Source organism: Ilyonectria robusta (genome assembly GCF_021365365.1).
Source record: "Ilyonectria robusta strain PMI_751 chromosome Unknown BGZ61scaffold_75, whole genome shotgun sequence".
In the NCBI taxonomy this organism is placed as follows: Eukaryota; Fungi; Ascomycota; class Sordariomycetes; order Hypocreales; family Nectriaceae; genus Ilyonectria; species Ilyonectria robusta.
Window position 1 is genome coordinate 41,020 of NW_025764509.1, and position 26,137 is coordinate 67,156.

The following is a 26,137-nucleotide window of genomic DNA, read 5'->3' on the forward strand; positions in this document are numbered from 1 at the left end:
GCTTTCCGCCTAGTGTTGCAGTGATAACGGCCACGAGAAAAATTGCTCTAACTGACAAGGGTAGTGGGTTTATCGGGGCCTTTTATTGTACTCGCACATCATTTGTGAAATGCAAGATCTCGCCCCTAAATAAAGGCTCCGAGTATCTCCAACTTCTGCCGTTCAACTTCAAGCATGTTGCGCAGGTTGTGCCTCCAGTCGTCGAAAGCGATTATTCCTACGTGGTCCTCAACAAAATCGTACAATACAATACAATACAATGTCTCATATCGCGCCAAACTGTGTCTACGCGCTTTTAGTGGCTAGCTAACCCGAGCCGTGAGACGAATCAGATGACACCTTGGCATACGCACGACAACAACGCCGCAGTGCCACAGGGTTACTGGTGTGCCTAGCTGCGGCTGACCGTGGCTGTGCTGTTGGGCCCAGTTGAGCGCTTCGACAGCCTTGGGCACCCATCTCGCCTTCCACCAGAGACGCCAAAAAGTCCCCTTCCCACAAAACGCTGAGGAGAAGCTGTCAATACAGTGGTTTTTGAGGCATCCTGTGTGTCGGCGAGGACAGGGTCGAGTCAAAATGCCGCTCTCAGCGCGAGTCTCGCCCGCAGCCCAGCGCGTCATCCGCGAAGCTTTCACCGACCTCGAACGTACCATTTCGGATAAGGACAGGGCAGACTTTGCCAGCACGACATTGGAAAATGTGATCAAGGCTGCTCATGAGATCGAGAACCAGCTCGCCGCGCGCCAGTTGCTGCGGAACATGCGGCGCCTGGTGCCGTTGTTCACCGGGCTGGAGTACTACTCCAAGTCGATCGAGGTTGTCTGCAATGGGACACCGTATCTGCCTTGGATATGGGCACCGATCAAGCTGATTCTCAAGGTACGTGCTACTCAGTTGCCACGATCGCCAGAGACGTTGGCCTTCTGGCTCAATAGTGCTGGAAAGAACTTATAGCTGATCTAGTATGGTTCCTAGATTGCATCTGACTACGTCGACGCGTTTGAGAAGATCACAGGGGCGTACGCTCGGATAGCAGAACCCTTAGCCAGGTTCAAGATTCTCCATCAGACATACTCGAAGAACATGGAACTCCAGCAGACCCTCGCCATTTTCTACTCGGACATTCTCAAGTTCCACAAGGAGGCGTACAAGTTCGTGCGTAGGGGCGGTAGGTCCACAACTGGCCATCTCTTCGGCGGTAGCTAATATGTTGCAGGCTGGAAGGTGTTCTTCATGACTTCCTGGGGCTGCTTCCAGCGTCGGTTCGACAGCATCATTGACGACCTCAAAGCACATGAAAACCTTGTCGACAAGACCGCCAGCGTGGTGGGACTCTCCGAGGCGCGGAAGATGAGGGAGGATCTGGTCGCTTTGAGACGAGAGTCGCTTGACAAAGTCGCGAAGGAAGAAGAGGAGCGCACAGCGGCGCAATACGTTGCCATCGTCGGCTGGCTGAAAATGGACGACACTGAACAGGCCAAGATCTTCGAGTCCGTAATGGAGGAGCCCGAGAAATATTCCGAGACTTGCGATTGGATATTTGGCCAAGATAAGATCGCGGCGTGGATGAGGTGTAGCCAGGAGTCGACTTTCCTCGTCCTTCACGGCCATCCAGGAACCGGGAAAAGTGTGCTAGCCACTCGAATCACCACTTTCCTCAGGTCCTCGGGAAAGTCATTGGTCGTTTCCCATATCTGCACATACTCGCAGGCGGCATCTACAGAGTATGGCCAGATCCTACGGTCGATTCTCCTACAACTAGTTCGATCCGACACAGACCTAGTAGCCTACATCTTCGAGGAGTTCATCCTCAGTAAGAAAAGCGTCACTGCACAAGCCCTCGAGCGTCTCATCCTTGAGGTTATCGGTGCCGTTTCCAACAACCCCTCGCAGACCAAGTACGTCCACATCATCCTGGACGGGATAGATGAGTGCGACAAAGAGAAGCAGCTCAAGATCACCAACTTCCTTGAACGTATGCTATCCGCCACATTCACCTCGACCTCAACAATCTGCAAGGTTCTAGTCTCGACTCACATGCCGCCAACTGTGGCCAAGAAGTTGAAGCAGAAGCACGTGGTGTCGCTCTCGAGCGAGAAGGTGGCCTTGGGAAAGGCCATCGCGACCTATGCTGCTCAGAGGCTTGGTGCGCTGCGGTCGCGATGGTTTCAGATGGGAATCACGGATGCCGAACTCAAGGAGCTTGAGCTTCGGCTGGCCAAGAAAGCAGACGGTTTGTTATGATGGGACCCTATCCACGGGGAAAAAAACTAATCGAACTACAGGGATGTTTCTTTGGGCCCGACTGGTCTTGGAGTACCTAACAACCAACATGTTTGTCAAAAAGACCGAGGTCATGGACGCTGTCGACACTCTCCCTCGCAAGCTGAGTGAATTGTCTGTCTCCTTCTCAACGACTTCATGTGGATGCTTGGACTAACTCTATGCAGCTATGGACAGATCCTCACACAGCTCATTTCCCACTTCGACAAACGCTCGGTTACTCGCCTGCAGTCAATATTGGGCTGGATTGCCTTCGCCAAGAGGCCCCTCCGAAAAGCAGAGCTTCGCTCTGCTCTCTCATGTTCTGCTGAAGCGGAGGATGTCAATGTTCAGGAGCTATCTCCGAACTACTTGTTCGACATGTGTGCACCGCTCATCGAAGAGCGCAGTGACTCAACGTTTACTTTCATCCATGTCTCGGTGAAAGAGTGAGTTGTCCTGCGCCCATCTCACGAGCTCAGCGCTTATCTTATGCAACAGGTTCCTCCAAAGTCCAGAGAGCAATGTCTTCCTGGACGAGTTCAGCGCAGTCCACGAGCAGGGACTCGCCATCGCATCGTGCCTATTGTCAGGGCTTCAGATTTTCCAGCTTACTTACCCGGAACAAACTCGATTTCTCCGAGTGCTTCGGGGCTTCCACGGCCTGCATGTGTACGCCTCAGAATACTGGGTAGAGTATCTACTCTCTGTTGCTGCCTCTGAGAATGGCCTCGACACGGGCACGAGATTCTTCGCTCGGTCGCATGAGCTTTCTATGGCATTGAACTCACTGCACTCGACAGAGGACCAAGGGTTGGATCGGAAAGTGTTGGACGACCGGTTTCTTCACATTGAGAGCCATCCTGAGCTCTGGAATGCAACAGGCGTCATTGCATCAGAACGGGCAGTGAAGACCTTCAAAGCTGGCCAAACGAACGGTAAATGTCATCCCCAGGTGCCTCTCTGGCCGGCTGCCACACTAATCACCATAATGAACGTCAGATAGTCTCAGCGAGATCACAAGTCTATCTACGCTGTTGCTCAATTACCAGCACACAGTCCAGGCGCTCCTCCAACTGTGGAGTTTTCCAGGCGTCAGCATTCAGGAACTCGAAAAGTTCAAGCAAGACTTCCGGTCCACAGCCTTTACTTGCAGGTTCTGGTCCTGCCCGCTCGCCAGCACTGGGTTCGAGAGTGAAGCTCTTCGGGACGATCACGAATGGGCGCATGCCCCTCGCATGCCCTGCAAGATACCAGGTTGCCAGTACCCTCCGTTCACCTCCACTCAGGCTTTGAAGAACCACCTCGTCAAGTACCACGACCAGGGTAACCCCAAGATAAGGATCAGAACGCCACGGGACTCTGATAATATTTCGGTGCCGGCAGAGGTTCCTAGCCAGAAACGCCGTCGCCAGGAGATTATTGATAGAAGAACGATAAAGTCTAGACCTTCAGGAACCGTCGCCTCGACTCCCGGCCAGGCGCCGGCCTCGACTCTGCCACCAGCTGCTCCCCCACCAAAGACTCCGCAAGCCCAGAATGCGGGGCTGCCCGGACAGCCGGCCCACATACCAACTCACATCCCCCAAGCAGGGCCTCCTGGTAATGCGGGTCAGCAGATGCAGGTTCCACGGGTGCCTCAAAACCCTCAGGCTATCGCTATGATGAACGCGATGGACCTGCCACCCCAGGTTCTTGCACAACTGAGCCAAGTGCCTCCAGAGGTGAAGAAATGGGGAACATTGACGATGTGGCTTGGACAGAATAACGTCGCTCAGCATGTTCGCAACCAGCTTTCCACTATTCAACAAAAACAGTTCCAGCTTCTGCTCCAGAAGCGAAACTTTATCTCCCCTCAGCAGCAGCAACAGCAACAGCAACAGCAACAGCAGCAACAACAACAGCAGCAGCAACAACAACAGCAGCAGCAACAACAGCAGCAGCAACAACAGCAGCAGCAGCAACCGCAACAGCCACCTCAGCAGCCACCTCAACAGCCTCAGCAGGTCCAGAATCCCATCCTGAACCCTGGTATGCAGAGTGCTGGTGTCCCAGGAGCGAACGCCCAGCAGAATATGCAGAGACCGGTGCCAAATATTCCGGCCCACATCCTCCAAGTCTCTCCTCAAGAACTCATGCATGTTCGAAATCAAAGGCCGAACCTAGCAAATGTACCCGACGAGCAGCTGCAGATGATGGTGATGCAAATAAAAAGACAGATGTGGATAAAGCAGCAGCAAATGCGAGGGCGACAAGCCCAAGCCCGCACAGAAGGCCAAGGTCAACAGGGCGGACAGAACCAAATGCCAGTTCCTCAAGCCCCAATGCAGCTTCAACAACCATCACAGCAGCAACCCACACAGCCGATCCAGACTCCTCAACCTCAGAACATGCAGACACCCAACTCCATGAGCACGAACACTGCCATGCAAGCTGGCGCTCAGAAGCAACCTAACGCCACGCCGACCCCAGAGCAGATGCGAACCACCCGACCACAGCCTGCCAACAACCGGGCTCAGCCACCGAATCCCTCCCCCGCACCGGCTCCTAAGAACCTGAAACGTCCCAGCACGGATGAGAACGCCGATGCGACCGAAAATGTCAAGCCTGCCGCCCCAGCCCAGCCACCGTCTCAGCCTAATCAGCAGCAACAGCAACAGAAAGGTTTCCCCAACTTGACGCCGCAGCAAATTGCCCATCTCAGCCCCGAGCACCGAGCAAAGTACGAACAATATGTCAAGATGCAGATGGCGAGAGGGGCTGCACCTGGTGGTAACCAGGCGGACAGCAACTTGGCCCTCAATGCCGCTAACCTGGAGAAAAACACTCAAGCTCCGACCAAGGCAAACCAGAAGGCAGCCGGCAAGGGGAACCAAACTCCAGTTGCTCCCACCACTGCTCAGCCACCCTTCCAGTTTGGAGCTTCGTCCCCTCACGGCAACCCGAGCTACGTGGGCAAGCCCAAAGATATGAACCTCCAGATCCCGGCGCGGAAAAAACAGAAGGTGACTGGACAGACCCCACAGGGGGCCACCCCATCGCCGCAAATCAGCAAGAAGTCGTCACCCGAGATGAGGAGGGCTTCGGAGTCTCAAGCCCCTTCTCCCTCGGACCTAGAAGTAACCATTCCGACGCACGACGACGCTGAATCGGAGGCGTTCAGACCAGCTACTCCAACGATAAGTACGGCCAGAACAAGACGGTCACCACGCGAATCAACCAGGCTCCAGCCATTCAATGCCACACAGGGAGACGTTCCTGGCATACGCTTGGACGACACCGACGTCTTGCTACCATTGGGGGTGCGGGTGATGGAGACAAGCAAAGCAAACTAGGAGTTGACCATCCAGACACATTGAGCAGTATGGCCAATCTTGCTCCCCTCGTCAACCCGCCTCTCAACCCAGCCCTGGACCGATTCTGCTCCTCTCACGATGAACCCGCGAACCAGTCACTACAGGGCGGCCTCTCGCAGCGTCCGCCCAGTGTCGAAGAAAACGCTCCCCTCTTCGGCATCGGTTTGGACCCAGAGGAGTTTCTGCGGCGTTGGGGCGAGCAAGGCTCAGAGCCTTACCTCTCGTCGCGGCCTAATAACTCGCCCAACGAGTTTAACTATTATTACAATTGATCTCTCACTTAAGCTCAGCGCTTCCTCCATCCATCGACGTTTCCTGCCTTTGGACCTCATAGTAGAGGAGCATAGGACGCTCTTGCACAATCTTCACGTAGATTCTCTCCACATCGTGCCATGGAAAGCCCAACTCTTTTGCAATCAACTCCCACATCTGGGCCTTATGCCTCTGTACCTTTGTGAGCATCACCATTACAGAACCGTTAAATGACTGTACCTCTTATATTGTCTTGCTACTTCCTGTTTTTTTGGGTCGTCGAGAATCTTTTTCGAGATGAAGCGGTATCGTCTGCGGCAGCTGTCTTTAGTTCTACCTGGAAGCTTCGCCGAAAGAGATGGCCATTTCGAAGATTTGCATTTGCCCGTTAGTTCTAGAAGTTTGGCATCTTCTTCAGATCGCCACTTGTCTCCGCCCAGTCGAATGGAAATGTGGCTCTGAGGTCTCAAACGGGTCGCCATCGTAGAACTACCATCGAGCATGCTCTGCTATGAAGGACAATAGAACCTCTGTGTAGTACCGAGAGCAGACCAGATGAAGCGCGGGCATGTTTTTGGGTGGCTGGTCTACCGCATAGCTCTACCGCATAGCGAATCCCGTTTTCACTTCTGGCGTAAGCGATGTGGTGATGATTTGGCATGGCATTGGCGTGGTGGGGGCAAGTACCTTCGCCACTGGGCAGGGAGGACGCAACGGCCTGTTCTCGATGTTGGTGGCCTGCTGCTGTGGAACACCAACCGACTGCCGAGAAGCCTTCTTTGGCGTAAGGTCAGGCGGGACGCTTACAGTACATGCCTCGCCACGTACGCACCGCTCAGGAAATTTCAGCTCTGGGAGTGTTGCACAACAGCCCACGATTACATTGTTAATGGAAAGCAGTCCCTTGCTAATTATTACAGCAATCAACCGGGGGCCAAAGAGTACATGGGCACAGCCACCACCTTCACAGTATACGCAGCAGAGCTCAAGGGACTAGTATCGGCATGCATATACTACATTCAACAGTCATCACCCCCGGCAAGTGCGCCATATTCACCGACAGCCAGGCCGCCATCCAAGCGATACGGAACCCCAAGTGTCCGTCGGGGCAGTATCTCCTAGTGGAGGCTATCTAGCACTCGACGAGCTCTAAAGCCAAGGGTGGGAGGTGCAATGTGCCGACCGTCCCACGGCACGGATGCCACTGGAGTGTTGCGCAATGCGTCACGGCAGGCGGGCTTCATGCTGTCCCAGCATGGGTTGGGGTCAGGATTAAGAAGCGACAGCCACGACAGGCGGCCTCGAACCTTCTCTCTTCCCTACCTCAGATTAGAATTGGTTTGTTGGTGGGGATAGATCCGTGGGCGGTGGCGAGCCCGACCTGCATCGCGGTGAGCATAACGGCGAGTTGCGTCTGAGCTAGCCAACAAGATGAACTTGTCGTGAACGAAGTCGCTGTACCGGTTCCAGTGCGGCAAGCACCCGCGCAGCAGGTTCTGCCGGAGACAGTAGATCTTGCTTAGCCGGTTCAGACGCAACTCGCCGTGGTGGAACCGCGGGTCGATGTGCGGGCAGATGAACTCCGTATCCAGCTGCTCAACAAAGATCCTCCACCCAGGCCACGATATTTCCGGCGGGAGCAAGCGATTCTCCTTGGCGATGCGGAAGTCGCTCTCGTGGGATATCAACGCGGCGTAGGAGAACAGGAAGCCGAGCGCATGTTGCCGAATGTCTCGCCCGCGCTCCTGGGTGCATCCTTGGGCGTTGTCCTTGTCGCTGGAGCAGCCGCACTCCCTTCCGCGAGAGTATTTCGTCCAGAACTGAGGCTCAAGCAGGAAGCGCGGGATGGGCTTGAGGAACATCCGGCCTGTTGTCCAGACGAGATGCATATCCATACGCTCCGTGATGACGATCTCCCGACCGAGGACGAGCTGGTGGTGCAGAGGACGCGGCGGCATAAGCCGCCCCGCGACCCAGAGCCAGCTGTGAATGCTGGCCAGCCGCTGCAGGTCGAGCTCCTTCTCGACGCAGGGCGTGACTTGACGACCAGCAGCAGCCAAGTCACCGGACTCTGTGCGGTACGACGCGGGCAAGAGCAACAGGAGCTGGTCGTGGTCGTGTCGCGACGCGTCGGCGCCGTGCTCGTTCTCACGCTCGAGGAGCCGGATGGATGGGGGACTCTGTTAGCAGAATTGTTAGCTTGGACGGGTCAGCGACGGAGAGCACGGGTGGCGAATGCCCGACACGGCGGCATTCCGGTTTCGCCTCCGTCTTGAGAATTGCCAGCCATCTCCGGGCTGCCGAGAAGCGGGTCCCTGAATTGACGCGACTAGAGGCTGCTGTCTGCGATGGATTGGACTCGATACGTTCAGAAAAATGACACGGCGCAAGCACTCGACCTGGTGTTCAACCAGATCACATTTGGCGCGATACGCGGCGGCGAAGGCCCTTGGTCCACGAACCAGCAGTCAAGCATGATTGGTGAAGCGCGCGTGATTCTGCTGTGTCGTGGCGCATGAGACGATATCTATTGGGTGAGAGGTGCTCATTCAACTGCAAGTACGCGCTGGCGGTCGAGGAGGGGTGGCTTCGCTGGATCACTGATCACGCATTCCTGCCCGACTTTCCGTCTGCCCAACTCTGCCCAACAGCTTTGTCGGATGAGCAATGGCCATATTCTCGTGTCTTTTTCATAATCTTTGTGCCTCTCGGTGCTCACTCAATCATCGAGCATTGGCGCCGATCCTCAACTCCCCCAAGCCCCGCGATTAGAGGGGTTAGCTGCGCTGCTGCCTTGGCCGTGACGCTAGGGACCTTGGAAAGACGTGGCCGCTGCCCCCGCCAGATTCCTTTCCTGTTCCAAGTGCAGTGCTGACCATTTGACTCCAATGCGAAGTTGCGGCCAGAATGAACTCCGCCCTCGAATACGGTCAACTGCCAGAAAGTCGTCAATTTCGAGTTCGCCCTTCCGAGGATTACACCATAGAGAATGCCGAAGCGAAATTTCACATATGTGGATGATCAAGGCGCTGCAACTTGTGCCACAACGAGGAGGAAGCTAGCTTTTGATGCGAGAACACCAGCAGCCGACGCTCCTGAGCGAAAGGTAAATGATGACTACACCGTCGGGTGGATCTGCGCCATAAGGACGGAGTATGTTGCCGCACAAGAATTTCTCGACGAGGAGCACGAAGCACCGGAGTTTGTGTCACCAAACGATACCAACGACTACACATTGGGTAGACTTGGGAAGCATAACGTCGTCATCGCTGTGTTGCCCGATGGTGAATACGGAACGTCTTCCGCGGCCAGTGTAGCGACGAACATGCAGCACAGCTTTCCCAATGTCAGGATAGGTTTAATGGTCGGCATTGGCGGCGGTGCACCAAGTGAGAAGCACGACATTCGTCTGGGCGACATTGTGGTCAGCGCACCTCGTGACGGCGAGGGCGGGGTATTCCAGTACGACTTTGGCAAGACGATCCAGGACCAGGCCTTTCACAACACGCGATTTTTGAACCAGCCCCCGACAACTCTGCGAACTGCGTTGACGGGAATCCAGGCCCAGTACACGAGGAAGGGGCATCAGCTTCAAGCGGCCATCAACGACGTTCTCGAGAAGAACCCGAGGCTACGACGACAGGGATACGAGCGGCCGCAGCCAGGTACTGATAGGCTATTTAAAGCCGAGGTCCCTCACGACTCGAGAGGCTGCGCAGCATTCTGTGCTAATGAACCGTCGAATTTGGTGCCGCGGCACGAACGGACGGAACACGAGGATAATCCGGCAATTCACTATGGCCTGATCGCTTCAGCAAACCAGTTGATGAAGGACGCTTTCGTTCGGGATAGGCTTGTAACGGAGAAGGACGTTCTGTGTTTTGAAATGGAAGCAGCAGGGCTGATGAATCACTTTCCGTGTCTTGTTATTCGCGGTATATGCGACTACTCGGACTCGCACAAAAACAAGGAGTGGCAAGGATATGCAGCAATGGCGGCGGCTGCCTATGCGAAAGATCTTTTATATCGGATCCCCCCCAACAAGGTTGAGGCTGAGAAGAAGATTGGCGATATTCTATCCGGTAATTCCAAGGTCCTAGAATAATACGATCAATACATGTTAATCCTGTGTACAGGCCTCCATGAAGTTGCGGAAGAGCACCGGGACATTGCAAAGGAGCAGCTCCAAGCCCAGAAAGATCTAGCCAAGGAACAGTACCAAGCCCGCAACGATCTCGCCAAGGAGAGGCTGACCGAAAAGGAAGAGAAGTGTCACCAGCTGTTCCGCCTCAAAACTGACAGCAACGGTGCCGCCTACGAGTGGTATAAAGGCCGAGTGGAAGACCGAGTGGAAGGTACCTGCCAGTGGTTCCTCAAACATGACAATTTCCAGAAATGGTTGAAACAGGACTCAGGACCACTGCTGGTCTCAGCGGATCCTGGGTGTGGAAAGTCAGTCTTGGCCAAGCATCTGATCGACCATGTCTTGCCACGATCGGCGAGTATCTGTTACTTCTTCTTCAAGGACCAGGACCAGAACACGGTCCGCCAGGCACTTTGCGCTCTGCTCCACCAAATCTTCTCTCAAAAGCCGTCCCTGATTAACCATGCCATGGAGGAATTCCGTAAAGATGGGCAAGGTCTGATTCACTCGACAGAATCTCTCTGGAAGGTTCTACGAAACGCCACAAAAGATCCCCAGGCAGGACCTGTAATCATGGTCCTTGATGCCCTGGACGAATGTACCGAATCAGACTTTGAGGACCTGATGCGGAATGTGGAGAGCCAATTTCGCAGCGACCAATTGGGACATGGCAAGTTGAAGTATCTTCTAACGAGCCGTCCGTATGAGCAGATCGTGTCCAAGTTCCGCTGCCTGTTGGGCGCTTTTCCAAATATCCGTATACCAGGAGAGGAAGAGTTGGAAGCCATCAGTAAGGAGGTGAATCGCGTCATTACGCATCGGGTCAATCAGCTGTCGAAGAAGAAGACCCTCTCACCCGACGTCAAGAGCCATCTGGAGAAAAGACTACAGGGGACTACCCACCGCACCTATCTCTGGGTATACCTTGTGTTCGACTACTTAGAGAAAGAAGACTTTAAAAAGACACAAAGGGGGGTCGAGGCCACCATTGCAACACTTCCGACAAGTATCAATGAGGCGTATGAGCAAGTTCTTAGCAAGTCTAATGCTAAGGAACATCCAATGGTTCGGAAGGCCTTGAGTATCATCTTAGCCGCGAGTCGGCCGCTGACACTCTCGGAAATGAACGTTGCCGTGAATATAGACGCCACATCACAGTCTACGCACGACCTCGACTTGGAGGACGAAGAAGACTTCGGGTTGCGTCTCAGATCTTGGTGTGGATTATTCGTCTCAATCTATCATGGCAAGATTTATTTCCTTCATCAAACTGCTCGCGAGTTTCTCCTCGCAGATTTGGCATCGCCTACAACTGTTCCGTCAGAGCTACACTGGCATCACTCCATCACTACCCGCCACGCACACGCCGTTCTTGCAGAGCTCTGCGTGCGCTATCTGAACTTCTTTAACTCCGACGTTAGCCTTCCGACAGATGCGAATGTGGAAGCGGGCCACTCCGTCGATAGCCACGCCTTCTTAGATTACTCGGCCAAAACTTGGGGCGCTCACTTCCGCGAGGCCGGTATCATCGACGACGCTGCCCTTGCACCTTCCGCTCTGAGAATTTGTGATCCGGATTCGAAGAGCTACTCGGCATGGTTTAGAATCTATTGGAAGACTACAGGTATGGAGACTACCGAGTATTTTACGGATCTTATGGTAGCGTCGTACTGTGGCCATCGTGCCACCGTCAAGCTACTTCTCGAAAAGGGCGCCGACGTCGAGGCGAAGGACAAGGATTATGGTCGGACGCCGCTTTGGTGGGCCGCCGAGAAAGGGCACGAGGCCGTCGTCAAGCTGCTGCTCGACAAGGGCGCCGACGTCGAGGCGAAGGATAAGGTTCATGGCGGGACGCCGCTTTGGCGGGCCGCCGAGAACGGGCACGAGGCCGTCGTCAAGCTGCTGCTCGACAAGGGCGCCGACGTCGAGGCGAAGGATAAGGATTGTGGCGGGACGCCGCTTTGGTGGGCCGCCGAGAACGGGCACGAGGCCGTCGTCAAGCTGCTGCTCGACAAGGGCGCCGACGTCGAGGCGAAGGATAAGGATTGTGGCGGGACGCCGCTTTGGTGGGCCGCCGAGAACGGGCACGAGGCGGTGGCGCGGCTGCTGAGACCACCATGCCCACCTCCTGCTCCCCGCCCTCGCTTATATCCCTCGGAAGTGGCAAATCAATGCTAAACAAATGGAAGAATTTTTATTAGTCAACGTTTCTCGAATGCTGGAACTACTAGATCCTAGTGACAGCCTCCGATTCTAACTGGATTGATGCTCACGGCCACTGAATATGAGGAATCGGAAGACGCTCTGCCCAAGCTACACGTGTTGCGCATCGCACATGTCGGCTGAGCTGTTCTGACGTATCGAATGCGCTGCAGTAGTGATGGATCGTTTCTCTAGGTGGCAAATCGACGCCGAAACATATGATATTACGAGGAGATGTGCGCATGCTGCCGTAACCGACGAGGCATTGCCAAACGTGTGACATCTCAGGTAATAGGATGGCGACTTGGTTCCTGCTGGTGCTGCTCCAAGACGGCCTCGGACACGAAATCTTCCACTCCTTGACATGGGGTATGAGGAGCATCACGATATGCTGACCAGCATGAACAATCTTGCCTATACTTGGAAGCATCAAGGCGTTCTGGAGACGTGCTGGCTCTGATGAGGAAGTGCGTTCTTCATCGACGACTGCTTGGCCCAGGTCATCCATACACGACACAATCATTAGCAACTTTAGGTGAGTGGACGGAATTGGCCTCGCGAGTTTAAGGAACGTCAGCTTTAATTCTAGCTCATCTCATCTAAAATAAGCAATAATCTGATGCTCAAATAAGTCTGTACTGATAACCGAAGGAATAATGAAGTCGGATATTGAACCGTCTATACTAAAACCTAAAACGAAGACCGCCTATGATACACTTGTTGAGTGGCAACCAAGGTGCACAGTCATGTCCTCCACTAGTAGCAAGGACCTCAAGTGAAGCGTTAAGGCACGGTTCCGTGTACTCGCAGAGCATGGTTCTTGAGGTGCATTTTGTGGTCAAGTGACAGGTCGCAAACATGGCACTGGATCTTGTCGCCGTCCCGCAGATTCGACAAGTGTTTGCGTCGAAGGTGCTTAGTCAAGTCACCAGAAGTGTAGAACTCGTGGATGAGATCCCGGACAGCTCCATCATCACCCGCTAAGGTGAGTGCCTTGCCGACACATATGAAGCATCTTCTCGGTCTCTCCTGCTTTGTCTTGACGAAGACTGACATCAGCGCCACATATAGAGGGCTCTCGGCTGGAGGCTCGCCAACGGCGGCACGCCCGCTGGAGTAAGCTGACGACGTGTTTGTGCGGCGGACGGTTGGCCCTTCTTCGACGACGCAATACGCACTGACCGCGTTGATAGCGTTGTCTCTCCGCCGAAACTGGCCTTCGAGCGTGTCGCTAAGGGGAGCGGTGAGTGCTTCCACCAGTCGCTTTTGAGCCGGTCGCTGAGGTCGAGAGGACGTGTCCACGGCCGCCTGCTTAGCGAATCCAATACCTTGCAATTGTCGCTCAATGTCGTCAACCGCCTGCTCAGCAGTCCATTCGTCTCGGATCTGCTGCTTGAGTGCCCTCTTTAGGTTCTGTTTCTCGTTTCTCACCTTGCGGCGGGCCTCTTTGTATTTTTCCGACCCTTGACGTAGCCCTCGAAGACCTCGCTCCAATCGCTTGATCAGAGGATGAGTGTTCACCGATGCTGCCTGCTCAACTGTAAGGTCAGTCGGCCGCCGCTTGCTTATCGAGTGACCGACACTGCAGGCCTGTCTGATCAAGGCTTGCTGTGGCTTTTGTCCCCGGAGAATGCCCCATGTATCTGCACAGACCTCGCGTCCTAGGTAGTGCTTCTGAAAGGGGACCGAGTTTGCATGGTCCAGCGCAAGGTTCCGTAGTGACTCGCTGATATCGGCTGTATCCCTAGTTAGCAAAAGCGATTTGAATCAGGAAAGACCAGACACACCGCTTCGATCAAACTCGTTGGCTGCATTATAGCGCAGGTTGTATGGGATAGTAGGGTACTCTAGCCCCAAGATCTCACCGATCCTTCTGATCCACTGCGCCATCATCTGGTACGTGATAGGTTTGTCCTCGGAGATGTCAAACCCGATAAGGGTCTTGACGGCTCGACGGAAAATGTATTTGTCTTTTATATCGTCCCTTAGCGGCAGAGGTAGCTCCCGCTCCCCCGGATGGATATCGAGGTTCGCTAGCTGTTCCGGTGATGTGAGACTAGACGCTCGAAAAGCGAGATGGCGAAATAAAATCCCCAATAAGAAGGCATGAGGGCTAAGAAGCAAGGATGGGTCGTACAAGGTCTCGGGGAGTGTAAAGGTTTTCCTGGATACAACGTTAGCGCCGCATGTGCTAAATACGGGAGTTCCAGGCGTCCTTACGCGTCTTTGAGGCCGAGGTAAGTCTTCGTGAAGGCCAGAGTGAACCGAATTAGAATGTTATGCGGCCCGTCCTCTGGGTCTCTCGCCAACGCAAGTAGGACGTCTCCAAATCGCATACGCAGGATAGATGTGGGACGAGCTCCCGCGGGAGCGAGCAGGAGGAGAAAGAGAACGGCGAGAATACGGAGCTCGCCCAGTTTGAAAGATTTCTTTGTAGTGCTAATCGTCGTTTCGATCTGCTCCTTTAGGTCCTCGATCGTCATGCACCTGTTCACTCGTTTCTGGTCGCTCAGACCGTGCTTTTTGGCGAGTTCTCGAAGCACCTACAATGTCAGCGTCGTGTCAATCCTTCGCTGCGACTAGAGCATACCTTGTGCATGTGCCGATTCATCTTGGGGTCGAGCTTGTCCCCTATAGCTCTCTCAAAGACGAGGCGAAAGACTTTCCAGTATGTGCCCAACGAGCTGCTCGTTTTGGTTCCTCGCATCTTCCTGCCATCCTTGCCGACCTTTTGGTTGAGCCTCCAGTCAAAGAAGTTGTATAGCAACCGCAGAGAGCTGGACTTCGGGATGGACTCCAAACATTCCCGAGGGTCGCGCCGTAGAATCTTGCAGTACCTATAAGCAAAATGAGAGTAAATATTAGCGACAGGGGAAGAGAAGAAAGGCGTATGGGTGGTTACGTACTGGCGCCACTGCTCCTCACATGCGTCTAGAAGTAGTAGGCTGCCGTCACTGTAATCCTGGGTTTCATAGGCGGTATCGTTGAACTCTTCGATAGCTTGCCGATAATATCCAGGTGGATGGACATTGCCACCGAAGAGCTGGATCTGGTCTTCGACATCGACGTCGATACACCCAGTGTCGCCATCCAAGCCCAGGTCCTCGACGTCCGTTGCCTCCGTCTCCGCGTCCGAGCCGTCGGCTTCATTCCTGTCGAAGAGCTCATCGCTGTCGAATTCGTCCTCAGGGGAATACGACGCATCCGAATCGTCTGCGTTAGCGAAAAGGTCGTCTCGTCGTGTCATGGTGGACGTCTTGAGGAAGCAGTTAACGGAGTGGTGCTCTGCGCGGGTGGGTAAGAAGGTGCTGGTCTCTAAGCCTCGTCATCGGGGGTCCGTAAATAAGGTCATGAAAAAGCAGGCGCCTGAATCCAGTGTTCGCGTTCTGGCAGGGCCCCGGGCGGTGTCGCTTGATTGGTGGGGGTGAGGAACTCATTGTTTAAGGAAGTAACGTGAAAACAGAAATAGGTCGCTCCGTGCATCTCAAAAACCCGTCTTCTCCCTCCTACATCTCCTCCGATCCTGAACCTGCCATCCCGTCTGATCTCTGAAGCGGTCGGACGACGACATGAACGGGACGCTCCGACTGTCGAAATTACAAAAGCACAACACCACTTGTCCGCCCGTCCGAGGTTTCTGCCTCACAACGTCTGCATATCTTCTGCATGCTTCCGGAAGCTGGTATCTTTCTGCCTTGCCATTTCTCAGGCCGCCACCGACGCCTTGGGTGTTGGCTGCTGTACCGAACGGAACGCGAACCACCCCTAGACCATCCACCGGTTCGGATGACGACCCGGCCAGGCTGAAGAAACAACACAGTCGACCGAAAGAATAAACCATCATGCAGACCCGACATTGTGGGATTTGTCGACACCCTATCCTTTGGATGCAATAATTGGGTTGTAGTGGTTGGCCTGCATGATGGGGATCGACATCCCAGTCCCCGGGAAGCCGGATTAACAGGCCCACACGGACCCGAACGACTCGGGATCGTCGTCGAGGAGGGCCCACCACACCCCGACATGAGGGCGGCATCCATCATTCAAAAGTCGACAACGACGGCCAATTGAATCAACCGCCCTTGTATCACTCGATCTAATTTAACCTGCATTGGACAAACACCGACAGGTACAAACGCCGAAACGGGGGAGATAAGAGGCAAAGCTTGTGCATCACCGATAGACCTCCTGTTAGGAATGTCTGGATGACCTATGCCTATGTGTGCGATGGCGTCGGTTGGTCTCGACGACCCGATTGCCTGGGTCATGCCTTGGAATCTATCGATTCGATTCCCATTCGTTCGATGTCTGACCCTGGTCTTGAGGTTGGTATACCACGTTCGCAGGTCCCACCTTGCTCGACAAGAGCTCTGACGTAGGCCGTAGTCCACCGTCTCTGTGACCCAGCCTTTCAGCTTTTCACAATTGGCTTCTTGTTCCTTATATTCTCGATGATCTTGCTCGTAGACTCTCCATTCAAACGTGAACGAAGCCTTGTCCTCGGCCGTAAGTTCGGATACGTTTCGAGCACGGAGATACAGTAGCTGCTGAGTCATAAAGCGGCTGCAACCGAGGAGGAAATTGAACTGAACTGAACTGGATGGCATCGGGATCTGTTGGGGGATGTGTGGGAGAGACGACGAGGCGTCAACCCACCAAGCACCGGCTTCGGAAGCGGTGCCATCGGGACAAGCATGGCTGGCTGGGCTTACATAATCATGAGTGTTCGATTGAGGGTTAGCTCATGTTCATATCGTACAGAGTCGTGGAGAAGAGGTTGTACATCAACGTGTATGACAGGGTCTGCACCGGGTGTGGCCATTTCGCCAAGCATGAAACAGCTTCAGGTGCGCGCTGAGGTCCTTCGTCGCTAAGTGGGTGTTGAGGTTGGAGGAGAGATTTGCCTGAGGTTTTGTCCCTCAAGGATGGAGGGACGGTCGGATTTAATGCTGCAGGCCCCCCCTTGTATGTCACCCGAAGTAGGAGCCAATGATGCTTCATTTAGGTGTGGCGTTGTTGTCTCTCCTCTCATCGGGAGGATGTGCTCCACCAACAGACACACCAGGATCCGCGTGTCCCAGCCAATCAAGCGTTCTGTTTCTATGGAGACTGCGGCCTTGGCCAACACACAACCACTGCGAGGGGAGTCCTAAAATAGCCATTGGATCTTTCTTTATGGGCCTGTCTTCAGGAGCCGAAAAACAGCCACTGTCGCCTCGTGACCGACCGATAGCGTCGCCCCAATCCCATCTCGCTTTTGACTGCGTAGGTCGCGCAATCATCCCTCTGTTCACCCCTTTGTCTCTCCGACACGCGGCCTTGGGAGGATGTAACTCCAGTTGTTTACATGTAACACCTACTCCACTTCGACCGATCCACTGGCTTCATCGTTCGGACCAGGGTATAGAATTTCGAACGGCCGGCGATTTTGAAGAGCCTCGGAAAGCTCAGCATGCGGCTCGTCTCGCGTGCGACCGATTTGCACCCACACGTCCTCGTCTGACGATGGTCCTTCAGAGACCCACGCAGCCTGACTATTTATAAACGTTTGGGAATCGACAGGCGGAGGATAGAAAAAAGGCCTGGTCCCTTTGCACGCGCACGGGCTGGCGTGAACTGCTGTTCAATGTCCACTGAAGCATCGAACACCGAAGCGGGACGTGCCACGTGATTAGGTGTCATGCGTGGTTCTTGGAGATCCATGAGCCTCTTCCCCCCCGTCCCTAGGGACGATGCCCCGGTGAAGCCACCAAGCCCGACAGTCACTACGGGCGGCACGCTATCGTCTGTGTTGACCAGGGTGCGAAGATGGGAACCAGATGGTCTCCACGGCCACCGTCAAAGTGGCTGGCGGATCGCCAGCACCATGAAAAGCCATCATGAAGCGGCTTCTCTGCCCCTTGCCCGGTAGGCAGGGCGGTGTCTCTCCATGGCATTTCCGTGCTGCTTGTTATTTTTTGCATTTCTCGAGACGGATGTGCCAGGCGGGCAGTAGTGGGGTCACTCACCACTTATACTGAGGCATCGGGACGTAGCATTCTGGTCGTTGAAGAATCGGTCTCGTTTGGATGACTGGATAGGGGCGGGAGGGTGAGACATGGCTAATGTTGTGCCTTGGGTTGGGACACGAATGGCACTGTGCTGTCAGGCAGAAGAAACGAAACGAACTGATGGAGGAGCTCGGAGGAGCCCCGGGATTCAGCGGGCGAATGAACGATTGAGGGTTAGAGCTAACCGGGTCAGAAGAAGCACAGAGCACGAACATCGTGGACGGCGGAGGATGGGGGCACGAAGCACATTGACAAGCACAGAAGCTGGAGGCGGATGGATCATGATGGAGAACGGAGGGGCATCTGAGGCGGGCACGGGCACGGGCTCCCTTGGAGGAATCTAGTGGCGAAGAGCACAAGTGGCGAACATTGTGGAATTCGAATTGGCCAATCCAGGCCCTAGACAGCCTAGCTGCGGATCAGTGATCTGCGTCCGCAATTGTTGCGGTTCCGAAGTGGGGCTCCCCCGGGCCTCGATGGGCAAATTCCCACGATTTTCTTCACCAGGACTCCCCGGCTCTGGATCGAGCCGCCTGACCTTGCCTCACCTGGCCGCTCTGTTAGGACACACGGCTGGTAATTGGCATATGACGATATCTGATGGCCTCTGCGTTCAATTTCATCTTCATCTACTCCCCTCATCTCAATCAATCCTCATCACTTCCCCTCTCTCCCTCTGAACCCCTCCCTTTGTCCGGCCGCCCCTCCCGCCCTAACAGGCACTGCCGTCATCAGAATCTACTAGCGCGACATTAGAGCCAGACGCCAGTGTAGGGAGCTAGCTTTTCGGAGCACCTGTCCTCATGGTGGCCATTGTCCCATGGGACCCTCGCAAGCCTCGGAGCTCTGAGTTTTTTTTCTTTTTTCTCGTTGCTGTTGATCTGCCAATCAATGTCTCCGTATTAGCACAGGACTACGTAACGAGAGGCAACAAGGACAATAATGTCATTGGGATGTTGAGGCTGCCTATTGTGCCCACATTGTGCTGGACTTTTATCATGATTGTTTCATGATGACTCTTGCTTTTGCTGCTGCCTCTGCCGTGGTGACCTCTGTGAGTCAAGCCCGGAGATCTCATCTCTCCATCCAGCATTCCCTTGAATCCTACGACAACGCCGGACGCTAATACCTATAACAGAGCATGGGAGAAGTTTAACGGCCGCACTCAAATGATGAAACCCGGGGAGCACTGCATTGCTGAAAAGCCGACATGCCTGCCGACAATATTTCCACGCCAGTCGCCTTGCTGAAGAGTGAAAACCGGCACACGCGACATGCGTCATGGCGGGTGGAACTGGCATGTAAGCCCGGTACGGAAGGGACAAATGCATGTCCAATTGTCGAGGTGAACCAAGGATCATGAAGCACAATCATCCTCGACGGTTTGGGAGGTTCGACGGGTAGATGCAGAAGGCAGTTACTTATGTCCGTGTGTCAAAGGGGTTCCACGACGCGCATGTCGCCAAAGCGATCCATTGAGCGGAGTTCTTATCGATAAGCTAACCCATCTGAAGTAGCCCTGCATGCCGTCGGGTAAGCCGTGGGCCACTCATTCCTGGAGGGTCAGCGTGCTTTGGCACGCCAACTGCGCGTATCGCCAACCGTCGACACAGACCGTTTCAAGCGAGATGTTTGGCCCCGCCCCCGCATGAGCAAACGAGCGGCCAAGAAATCTGCGCCCAAGGCAAGCACGTGCGAGAGATTCACGCTGGCGTGAATCCGACCATGTTTGGATGCGCGCGTCGAGAACCCCAGGTGTGGCATCCAACTTGGGGACTTTCTGCCTCAGATCGGGACAAGTCGTTTCCGCCCCCGCACGAGCAAACCAGTGGCCGCAGTTGTAGGCAGGCACCTGAGACCCACATACCCTAGCGCAATCCAGCAGAAGGCTTCGTGGTAACAGAGGAGCAGATGCAAGAGTGTAATCCGTGCCCATCGTCAAAACGAAGTTTAGGGCCAACAGATTTGCGGTACGACTTCTTGGGTCTTAACTTCTATCCCTTTGAGTGCCGTAAGCCTCCACCTCCGTACCAGGCCCCACATGCCCCCCGCCAAGAGGGGCGACGCTTGGCTGATCTGGTACTCTCATCTCCGTTCAGTGATCATCGTACATAACTTGAGGATAAATCCAAAGACACTTATCATCCGACGTTACGTAGAAATACCATACTGGGCAATGTAGAGATTGCCAATCCGCACCTTTGTCGATGGCAGGGAGGCTAGAATAGTCCACATGCTTGCTTTCCCGACCGTGGCAGCAGAATTGACGTTGCCCGAAAGGGCCCTGCCGTGCGTGGCGGCGTTAGCGTGCACAGACTACAAAGTGCAGGGCAGAACTCTCGAGCGCGTAGCTCTGGAGCTGCGAGGGACGTGGACGACAATTACAGCTTGTATGTGCAGCTGTCGCGTTGCCGGACGCTGGACGGCATCATGCTCCTGTCCAAGGTGCGGGAGAGTGGGGGGCCGCTAGGCAGGCACACCAAAAGCCAATGCCGAAGGAAGCTGCATGCATACTCGGCCGAGATCCGAGATGGAGGTCATGGGCACAAGCAAGGTCCTGTGCAGAGCAGACGCCGAGAGCTCAACCTCTGCCATAGTCGCGCCTCTCAGGCCTCTCCAGCGCCCAATTGTCGCCGGCGCCAACGACCTGACTTCCCGAAGCATCATCACCCTTGACCTACTCCTGAAGGTCGAGCACGCCAACGGCAAGGTGGACACCGACATCGTCTCCATCGTCCAGAACGCCCCGCCTAGCGAGGTGACAACAGACCTCTGGAAGACGGCCAAGGGCAACATGACTCGTATGGAGAAATTAGGGCTCGCCTTTCATGCCGGCAACAGTGCCATTCGCATCAAGATCTCGTTCAACAAATCGACCTTCTCCAAAATTGGTCGTGCTGCGGTGATCATCGGTAGCGCGGTGCTTCATATTTGCCTGGACACTTGATCCGATTGAACGAGACAGCTAGGTCCGTACAAGATGGGCGGCATGGCACATGGACAGGAGGATGGAGGTATCTCGAGCTAGAGACTGCTTGTATATCTGCTCGTTTCCAGAACAGCAGTCTACGAAACCCTCACCTCCGCACGTAACCGTTCTTGATGCCTTAATGGTGGCGATTGTCTGTATTCCGCTAAGAGTTGGTCACCAGACTGGCGCCTCACAGGGGAAATAGCAGGCCAGTTTCCGCTTAAGGAATTATTCTAGAAGACTTAGTTGTGACACAAAGACAGTGACACCACAACAATGACAAGAGAGCTCGAAAAGCTTGTGTGAGCCGCTGTATAAAATATCCTCCCAACCCCGCATCGACTTTGGATGCCGTTACAATCCACTTTCAAGGCCCATTGATACAGTCCGCGGCTGCGTTGGGCTCCAGGAAGGAACATCCGACTCGGAGAATCATCAGGAGTCAAGATACCTACACAGCATCTCCATACCACCTCGTCCCTGAAGCACTTGCCGATAGCTTGGGAGGCCAATAGAATTGCAGAGTAATTGGATGTGCAGTTGCGCCAGGTCAATCGGAAGGGCTCTACGGTGTTGGGGGTGGAAAGTGCAAGACAAAGCGGCGGGCTGCCAGATCACGCGCGGGGTAGGTTGCCCCGGCCATCCAAGATAGATGTTTCAAGGGATTGTGCCACGGAAGCCGCACTAATTGCCTTTAAAGCGATGTAATAAGAAGTACAGCGGCCGCGAAGCGCATTCGTAAATGCGGGGTCACCCACTGTGTCAGCGCTGTTGCCTGCAATTAGCCGCCTACAACTCCTGTACTAAGGGGTGCGCTTCAGGGGATGGCGGGGAATCATGCAAAGGACATTAAGAGCGAAGAGATGGCGAGAGTGCGAGTCGGGAATGAGTGGAGCGATATTGTCGTGGCTCAGGGCAAGGTAGAGCGGATCGAGGGAGGAGAATGTACGGAAGCATGCACTAGTACCGAGCATGTAACGATGTTGGGGGCACGAGGCGCGGTTCCGGAGGTACCGTACTCTCAGAATGTGGCAGCGGCTACACATCGAGTCGGAGGGGTGGCAGCTACGGGTGGAGGGGGTGGAGAGGCGATGGAGGGGTCGTCGAAGGGAGCAGAAGGTAACCGACGAGTGAGGGTTGGGATGATGCCCGTTTTGGGAAATGGTCGGATGATCAGCCCGAAGACATCGCCAGCGCGGAGAGGTTTAGCATCAAAGGGGCGAGGTCGTGATCGCTGGATCGATGCGAGATGTGGCTCGCAACGAGCCGCAACAGAGTGCGGCGGGGGACGCGCTTGGCCCCTCTGGGATTCGGTGCGGCACAAGGTAGCCATGTAACTAGATCGGATCCGGGGCTCTGCAGAATTTGTCAGTCAGCGATTACCCCACCGGCGCTGTTTGAGGAAGGGAGACCCTTTGGAGCGAGGGCGACAAGAGAGGCCATCTGGCAGGTTTTGGGACTTGACTCGTTTTAGCAACTCGAACGCGAGAGAACGAGCCCTGGGGACCCATCGCGATGAGGCTGGTGTTGGCGATTGCGGGCCTGGTCTCCACCGTCATTGGCTACCGGTTGCGGGGAAGCTCGCAGCCTGTGTGGCCGCATGCCTCGTCCGCTCCGGCCGGCCGTGTGATTCGCGGAGCCGTGCGAGTTCCATACACTCGCGCGTGGAGGTGTGGAAGCGTAGAGGCTTGGAGGCGTGCAGCATCCGAGACACAGTTGGGTGGTTGCGCGCCCACGCCAAACTTGCGTGGGACCTAGGGGAGTTCGACAGCGGACAGGGAGGGGGAGGATGGTCCATCGGAGGGGGAGGATAACCAGAGCAACGCGGAGGGGTGTGGACGGGCGGACGGCTTGCAGTGTTTTGACTCTCGCGCTGCGCCAGCGGCCTGGGGGAAATGGGGAAATTGCCGCCCTGTCAGGTATTGCTCCATTGCGTTTTACAAGTACTCCAGAGCGGTACGTACTTGTGCACACCTGTCTACTACCTACCGTAGTATGCACGCTAATTCGTACCTTCGTACCTGTTGTCCTCCGTACTGGCGGCCCCTCGAGCGTACGCTGCAGCGGCCGTCGGCAGAGAACGTGACCCGGCGGCTATGGCTCTCGAGCGTGTACTGCAGCGGCTCCGTCACCGCATCCCAAATCTTGACCGTCATGTCGTAACCCGACGCGAGCCGCCAGCCGCCAGCCGCCAGCCGCCCGCCGCCCGCCGCCCGCCGCCCGCCGTCGACGGAGAATGCGACCGAGCCTTCTCTCCGATGTCCTCCTTCATAATGCCCCCCTTGATGCCCCTCCTTCTTGATGCCCCTCCTTCTTGATGCCCCTCCTTCTCGATGCCCCTCCTTCTCGATGCCCCTCCTTCTCGATGCCCCTCCTTCATGATGCCCCTCTGACGTAATTCCAGGAACAACTGTGCCTCGTGGCGAATGCAACAACACAACAGCCCTATCATGGGCAACAACCAGCAGCTCATGCACCTGACTCTGACCAGCCACAACGATGGAGAGCCAGTCAAAGGGCATCACAGGGCGACAGGCTGGCATACATAAACAGACGTTTTTCTCCTCAACAATTGTCGGTTCTCTTGCCTGTCCTCGACCGTCATGACACTCACCAGGTCAAAGACCGTCACACTTCCACGCCAAACAATCCGCCCCGTCTTCTGCAGCCCATTCCCACCCGCCTGGGAGTTGCCCAGCCACCATGCGTCAAAATTGTGGGTGTACAGGTTGTTTCGCCGCAGCCTGCCTGAGCAACGCATTCCTCGCGAACCCGCACAAGGCTAAGGAGTTCCTCCAGAACATCGTGCTCCAAGGCGACCCGGCACAAGAGTAAGTGCAATGCCCGGGGGACGGATTTGGAGCCAAACCTCTCCCATCACATGGGTTGCTATGGGACTCTGACAGCATCCCGAAGGAATAGCCCAGCCTCAGTCTTAGCTAGCATCGCCGGCGCGTATCTCGACAAGGAGGAGCTCGGAGAGGAGGGCTTGGAGGGTGAGAACCCCCTGCAACGCTTGGCCGGCTTGCTGGCAGAGCTGCTGCTTTGCAAGCACGGCGTCGCCGCCAACGACAGCACCCGGGACGGCGTCCGCGACCCCTCGACCAGCCGCGACGTGCACGTCATTAACCGAGACGAGATGTTCTCGCCGCTGAATGGCGCTGTCTTATTCAAGCTATGTGTCGACTTCTCCGAGGCTATCCTCAATAAGAACCCGATGACTCCGGTCGCCGAGCAGGAGATCAAGGACGGTCGAGTCCCATCCGGTACGTTCCAAGCTGTCAAATATCCACACACGTTTGTCTAACCATTGTGAGAAGGAGTCGTTAAGATCCTAGTCAAATACCCTGGACGTCACTATTCCGTTGGAACAGGCATCTTGATTAAGGATCGGGTGGTCGCAACAGTCGGCCATCTCCTTGTTGGCGAAGGGGGCCCTGCTATCGAAGTGATTGTCCTGGCAGGCGTGGGCGGTCCCGCTGGCTGCATTGAGCGCCGGGACGGCCACTACTTCGCCGCCCACCAAGCATGGTACGACGAAGGCACGGCGCCCAACGATTTGGCCTTTATTCTCCTCTATCAGCAGTTTGATACCGTCCACCCTCTCGACTACAAGACGACGCCGGCTACGGATAACACGTACGCGGTCATCTACGGCTATCCGGGCAAATTCCCCAAACATGCACAGGGCTCTCGGCTGGTCCAGAGCCAGTCCACCATCCGCTTCGACCCGACTCAGCCCTGGCGGATGGTAGAGCATGAGGCCGATACGATGAAGGGTGCGCATAAGATCGCGGCGAGGCTTCAAGTATCGGACTGTGCTGACGCTCATCCCAGGCCACTCCGGCAGTCCCGTCATTGACACCTCCGACGGAAAGGTTGTGGGCATTCATAGCCGCTGGACTTATAAGAACGAGGACAAGAAGGAGCTGGTAAACCAGGCCATCGCTATCAACCACCACGGCAACGATTTTGACGTCTTGCTCCAGATCCTCATCTACATCGGCAAGCAGCCCGAGGCTTACGCGAACATGAGAGGAGTTGGAGTCACCAAATTCGTGGTCAAGAAGGAGGCCCAAGACGTCATGGTCAAGGTGGTCGGACTCGCAAAGGAGGTCAAGTGGCTCAGACTCCAATGGTGAGCCTGGAAGATGAGTGAGCACTGATGCGACGGCCTCGTGACTATATTTTCTAGGACTTTGAATGAGATGGCTGCTGTATTAACAGTTTCTAATATGCGAATTGTTAAATGAGACGAAGTCTTCAACTTTTGCTACGTTGAGAGCTATGATGACTGAAAAAATTGAAAATAACTAATTGAAGTATGAAGACATGTTATTTGAATTCAGGCTCTATTTAGATTATAATTGATGTTGTTGTGCGATCGCGATGTTGACTGCATCGATGACCCGATTCAGTGGCGGTTGCCGGGGGGAGGGGGGGTGGCGGTTAGGTAGGGTCTGCATCTCCCACTCGTGTCCCTCGATGCAGCCCTCGAGACCAGCAAGCAGGGCCAATCGGGAGCTCGCCTCGTATATAGGCCTTCCATAATCACGAAGAATGACACGACGATGTATCCGATTCGGCAGTGTATGGCTGCCGGCCTGTGTTGGAGACGTAGAACAGGATCGCTTGCTGGGAGAACTGACAGGTGGATCGGATGCAACGGCGAGTCACTCGAATAGTTCGCGAGCAGGTTTTGAATGTCCCAAGGTAGTATGATGGGAAAAAGCGGCAAGATTATTGTTTGGAATGCTTGCAAGTGGAAGTGCTAGGGATATATCAGCATTGTAACTCGCTCATGAACGGCAATAACGTACAGCTTGCGCAAGATATTGCTCCGGCATTGTAACTCGAGGCTAGAATGGTAAAAGAGAATAAATCAAGATATATGCTGGGT

General features: G+C 54.9%; 8 protein-coding genes across 8 annotated transcripts; 4 read left to right on the plus strand and 4 right to left on the minus strand.

Annotated features, from left to right (window-relative positions):
* Window positions 1-576: 576 nt before the first annotated feature.
* On the plus strand, window positions 577-3,688 carry BGZ61DRAFT_500804 (uncharacterized protein; the record flags this gene model as incomplete). The annotated part of the gene is made up of 8 exons (XM_046251613.1): window positions 577-879; window positions 976-1,168; window positions 1,217-2,233; window positions 2,286-2,397; window positions 2,451-2,636; window positions 2,764-3,200; window positions 3,265-3,588; window positions 3,663-3,688. 8 exons carry the CDS (start codon window positions 577-579, stop codon window positions 3,686-3,688), a joined length of 2,598 nt encoding a protein of 865 aa, XP_046093850.1.
* Window positions 3,689-7,199: 3,511 nt separating this feature from the next.
* Window positions 7,200-8,346, minus strand: BGZ61DRAFT_500805 (uncharacterized protein; the record flags this gene model as incomplete). The annotated part of the gene is made up of 3 exons (XM_046251614.1): window positions 7,200-7,251; window positions 7,299-8,050; window positions 8,290-8,346. 3 exons carry the CDS (start codon window positions 8,344-8,346, stop codon window positions 7,200-7,202), a joined length of 861 nt encoding a protein of 286 aa, XP_046093851.1.
* A 240-nt stretch (window positions 8,347-8,586) lies between these two features.
* Window positions 8,587-12,837, plus strand: BGZ61DRAFT_511129 (uncharacterized protein). The gene is made up of 5 exons (XM_046252102.1): window positions 8,587-8,828; window positions 8,971-9,963; window positions 10,048-11,853; window positions 11,956-12,108; window positions 12,259-12,837. Exons 1-5 carry the CDS (start codon window positions 8,778-8,780, stop codon window positions 12,358-12,360), a joined length of 3,105 nt encoding a protein of 1,034 aa, XP_046093852.1. The 5' UTR covers window positions 8,587-8,777; the 3' UTR covers window positions 12,361-12,837.
* A 162-nt stretch (window positions 12,838-12,999) lies between these two features.
* BGZ61DRAFT_541819 (C2H2 finger domain protein) lies at window positions 13,000-15,463 on the minus strand (the record flags this gene model as incomplete). The annotated part of the gene is made up of 5 exons (XM_046255095.1): window positions 13,000-13,952; window positions 14,004-14,380; window positions 14,437-14,759; window positions 14,807-15,053; window positions 15,123-15,463. 5 exons carry the CDS (start codon window positions 15,461-15,463, stop codon window positions 13,000-13,002), a joined length of 2,241 nt encoding a protein of 746 aa, XP_046093853.1.
* A 220-nt stretch (window positions 15,464-15,683) lies between these two features.
* Window positions 15,684-16,644, minus strand: BGZ61DRAFT_216683 (uncharacterized protein). The gene is made up of 2 exons (XM_046238058.1): window positions 15,805-16,644; window positions 15,684-15,739 (listed from the first exon to the last, which is right to left on the minus strand). The coding sequence occupies exons 1-2, from the start codon at window positions 16,250-16,252 to the stop codon at window positions 15,723-15,725; spliced, it is 465 nt and encodes a 154-aa protein (XP_046093854.1). The 5' UTR covers window positions 16,253-16,644; the 3' UTR covers window positions 15,684-15,722.
* A 370-nt stretch (window positions 16,645-17,014) lies between these two features.
* BGZ61DRAFT_216581 (uncharacterized protein) lies at window positions 17,015-18,037 on the plus strand. Its single transcript, XM_046238057.1, has one exon. It carries the CDS (start codon window positions 17,206-17,208, stop codon window positions 17,758-17,760), a length of 555 nt encoding a protein of 184 aa, XP_046093855.1. The 5' UTR covers window positions 17,015-17,205; the 3' UTR covers window positions 17,761-18,037.
* Window positions 18,038-23,160: 5,123 nt separating this feature from the next.
* On the minus strand, window positions 23,161-23,422 carry BGZ61DRAFT_468502 (uncharacterized protein). The gene has a single exon (XM_046247877.1). The coding sequence runs from the start codon at window positions 23,391-23,393 to the stop codon at window positions 23,223-23,225; it is 171 nt and encodes a 56-aa protein (XP_046093856.1). The 5' UTR covers window positions 23,394-23,422; the 3' UTR covers window positions 23,161-23,222.
* Window positions 23,423-23,544: 122 nt separating this feature from the next.
* BGZ61DRAFT_468508 (trypsin-like cysteine/serine peptidase domain-containing protein) lies at window positions 23,545-25,587 on the plus strand. Its single transcript, XM_046247878.1, has 6 exons — window positions 23,545-23,811; window positions 23,862-24,068; window positions 24,154-24,503; window positions 24,558-25,016; window positions 25,075-25,169; window positions 25,227-25,587. Exons 2-6 carry the CDS (start codon window positions 23,941-23,943, stop codon window positions 25,377-25,379), a joined length of 1,185 nt encoding a protein of 394 aa, XP_046093857.1. The 5' UTR covers window positions 23,545-23,811; window positions 23,862-23,940; the 3' UTR covers window positions 25,380-25,587.
* The last annotated feature ends 550 nt before the right edge of the window (window positions 25,588-26,137 follow it).

Excerpts from the sequence above, each read along its gene's own strand:
- BGZ61DRAFT_216581 (XM_046238057.1), top strand. The coding sequence starts at position 17,206 with ATGATGCTTCATTTAGGTGTGGCGTTGTTGTCTCTCCTCTCATCGGGA.
- BGZ61DRAFT_468502 (XM_046247877.1), bottom strand. The coding sequence starts at position 23,393 with ATGACGGTCAAGATTTGGGATGCGGTGACGGAGCCGCTGCAGTACACG.
- BGZ61DRAFT_216683 (XM_046238058.1), bottom strand. The coding sequence starts at position 16,252 with ATGCCGCCCTCATGTCGGGGTGTGGTGGGCCCTCCTCGACGACGATCC.
- BGZ61DRAFT_511129 (XM_046252102.1), top strand. The coding sequence starts at position 8,778 with ATGAACTCCGCCCTCGAATACGGTCAACTGCCAGAAAGTCGTCAATTT. Across the intron at positions 8,829-8,970 it reads CAGAAAGTCGTCAATTTCGA|CGAAAGGTAAATGATGACTA; the intron begins GTTCGCCCTTCC and ends GACGCTCCTGAG. Across the intron at positions 9,964-10,047 it reads TTCTATCCGGTAATTCCAAG|GAGCAGCTCCAAGCCCAGAA; the intron begins GTCCTAGAATAA and ends GACATTGCAAAG.
- BGZ61DRAFT_468508 (XM_046247878.1), top strand. The coding sequence starts at position 23,941 with ATGCGTCAAAATTGTGGGTGTACAGGTTGTTTCGCCGCAGCCTGCCTG. Across the intron at positions 25,017-25,074 it reads TGAGGCCGATACGATGAAGG|GCCACTCCGGCAGTCCCGTC; the intron begins GTGCGCATAAGA and ends CGCTCATCCCAG. Across the intron at positions 25,170-25,226 it reads ACGAGGACAAGAAGGAGCTG|ATCCTCATCTACATCGGCAA; the intron begins GTAAACCAGGCC and ends GTCTTGCTCCAG.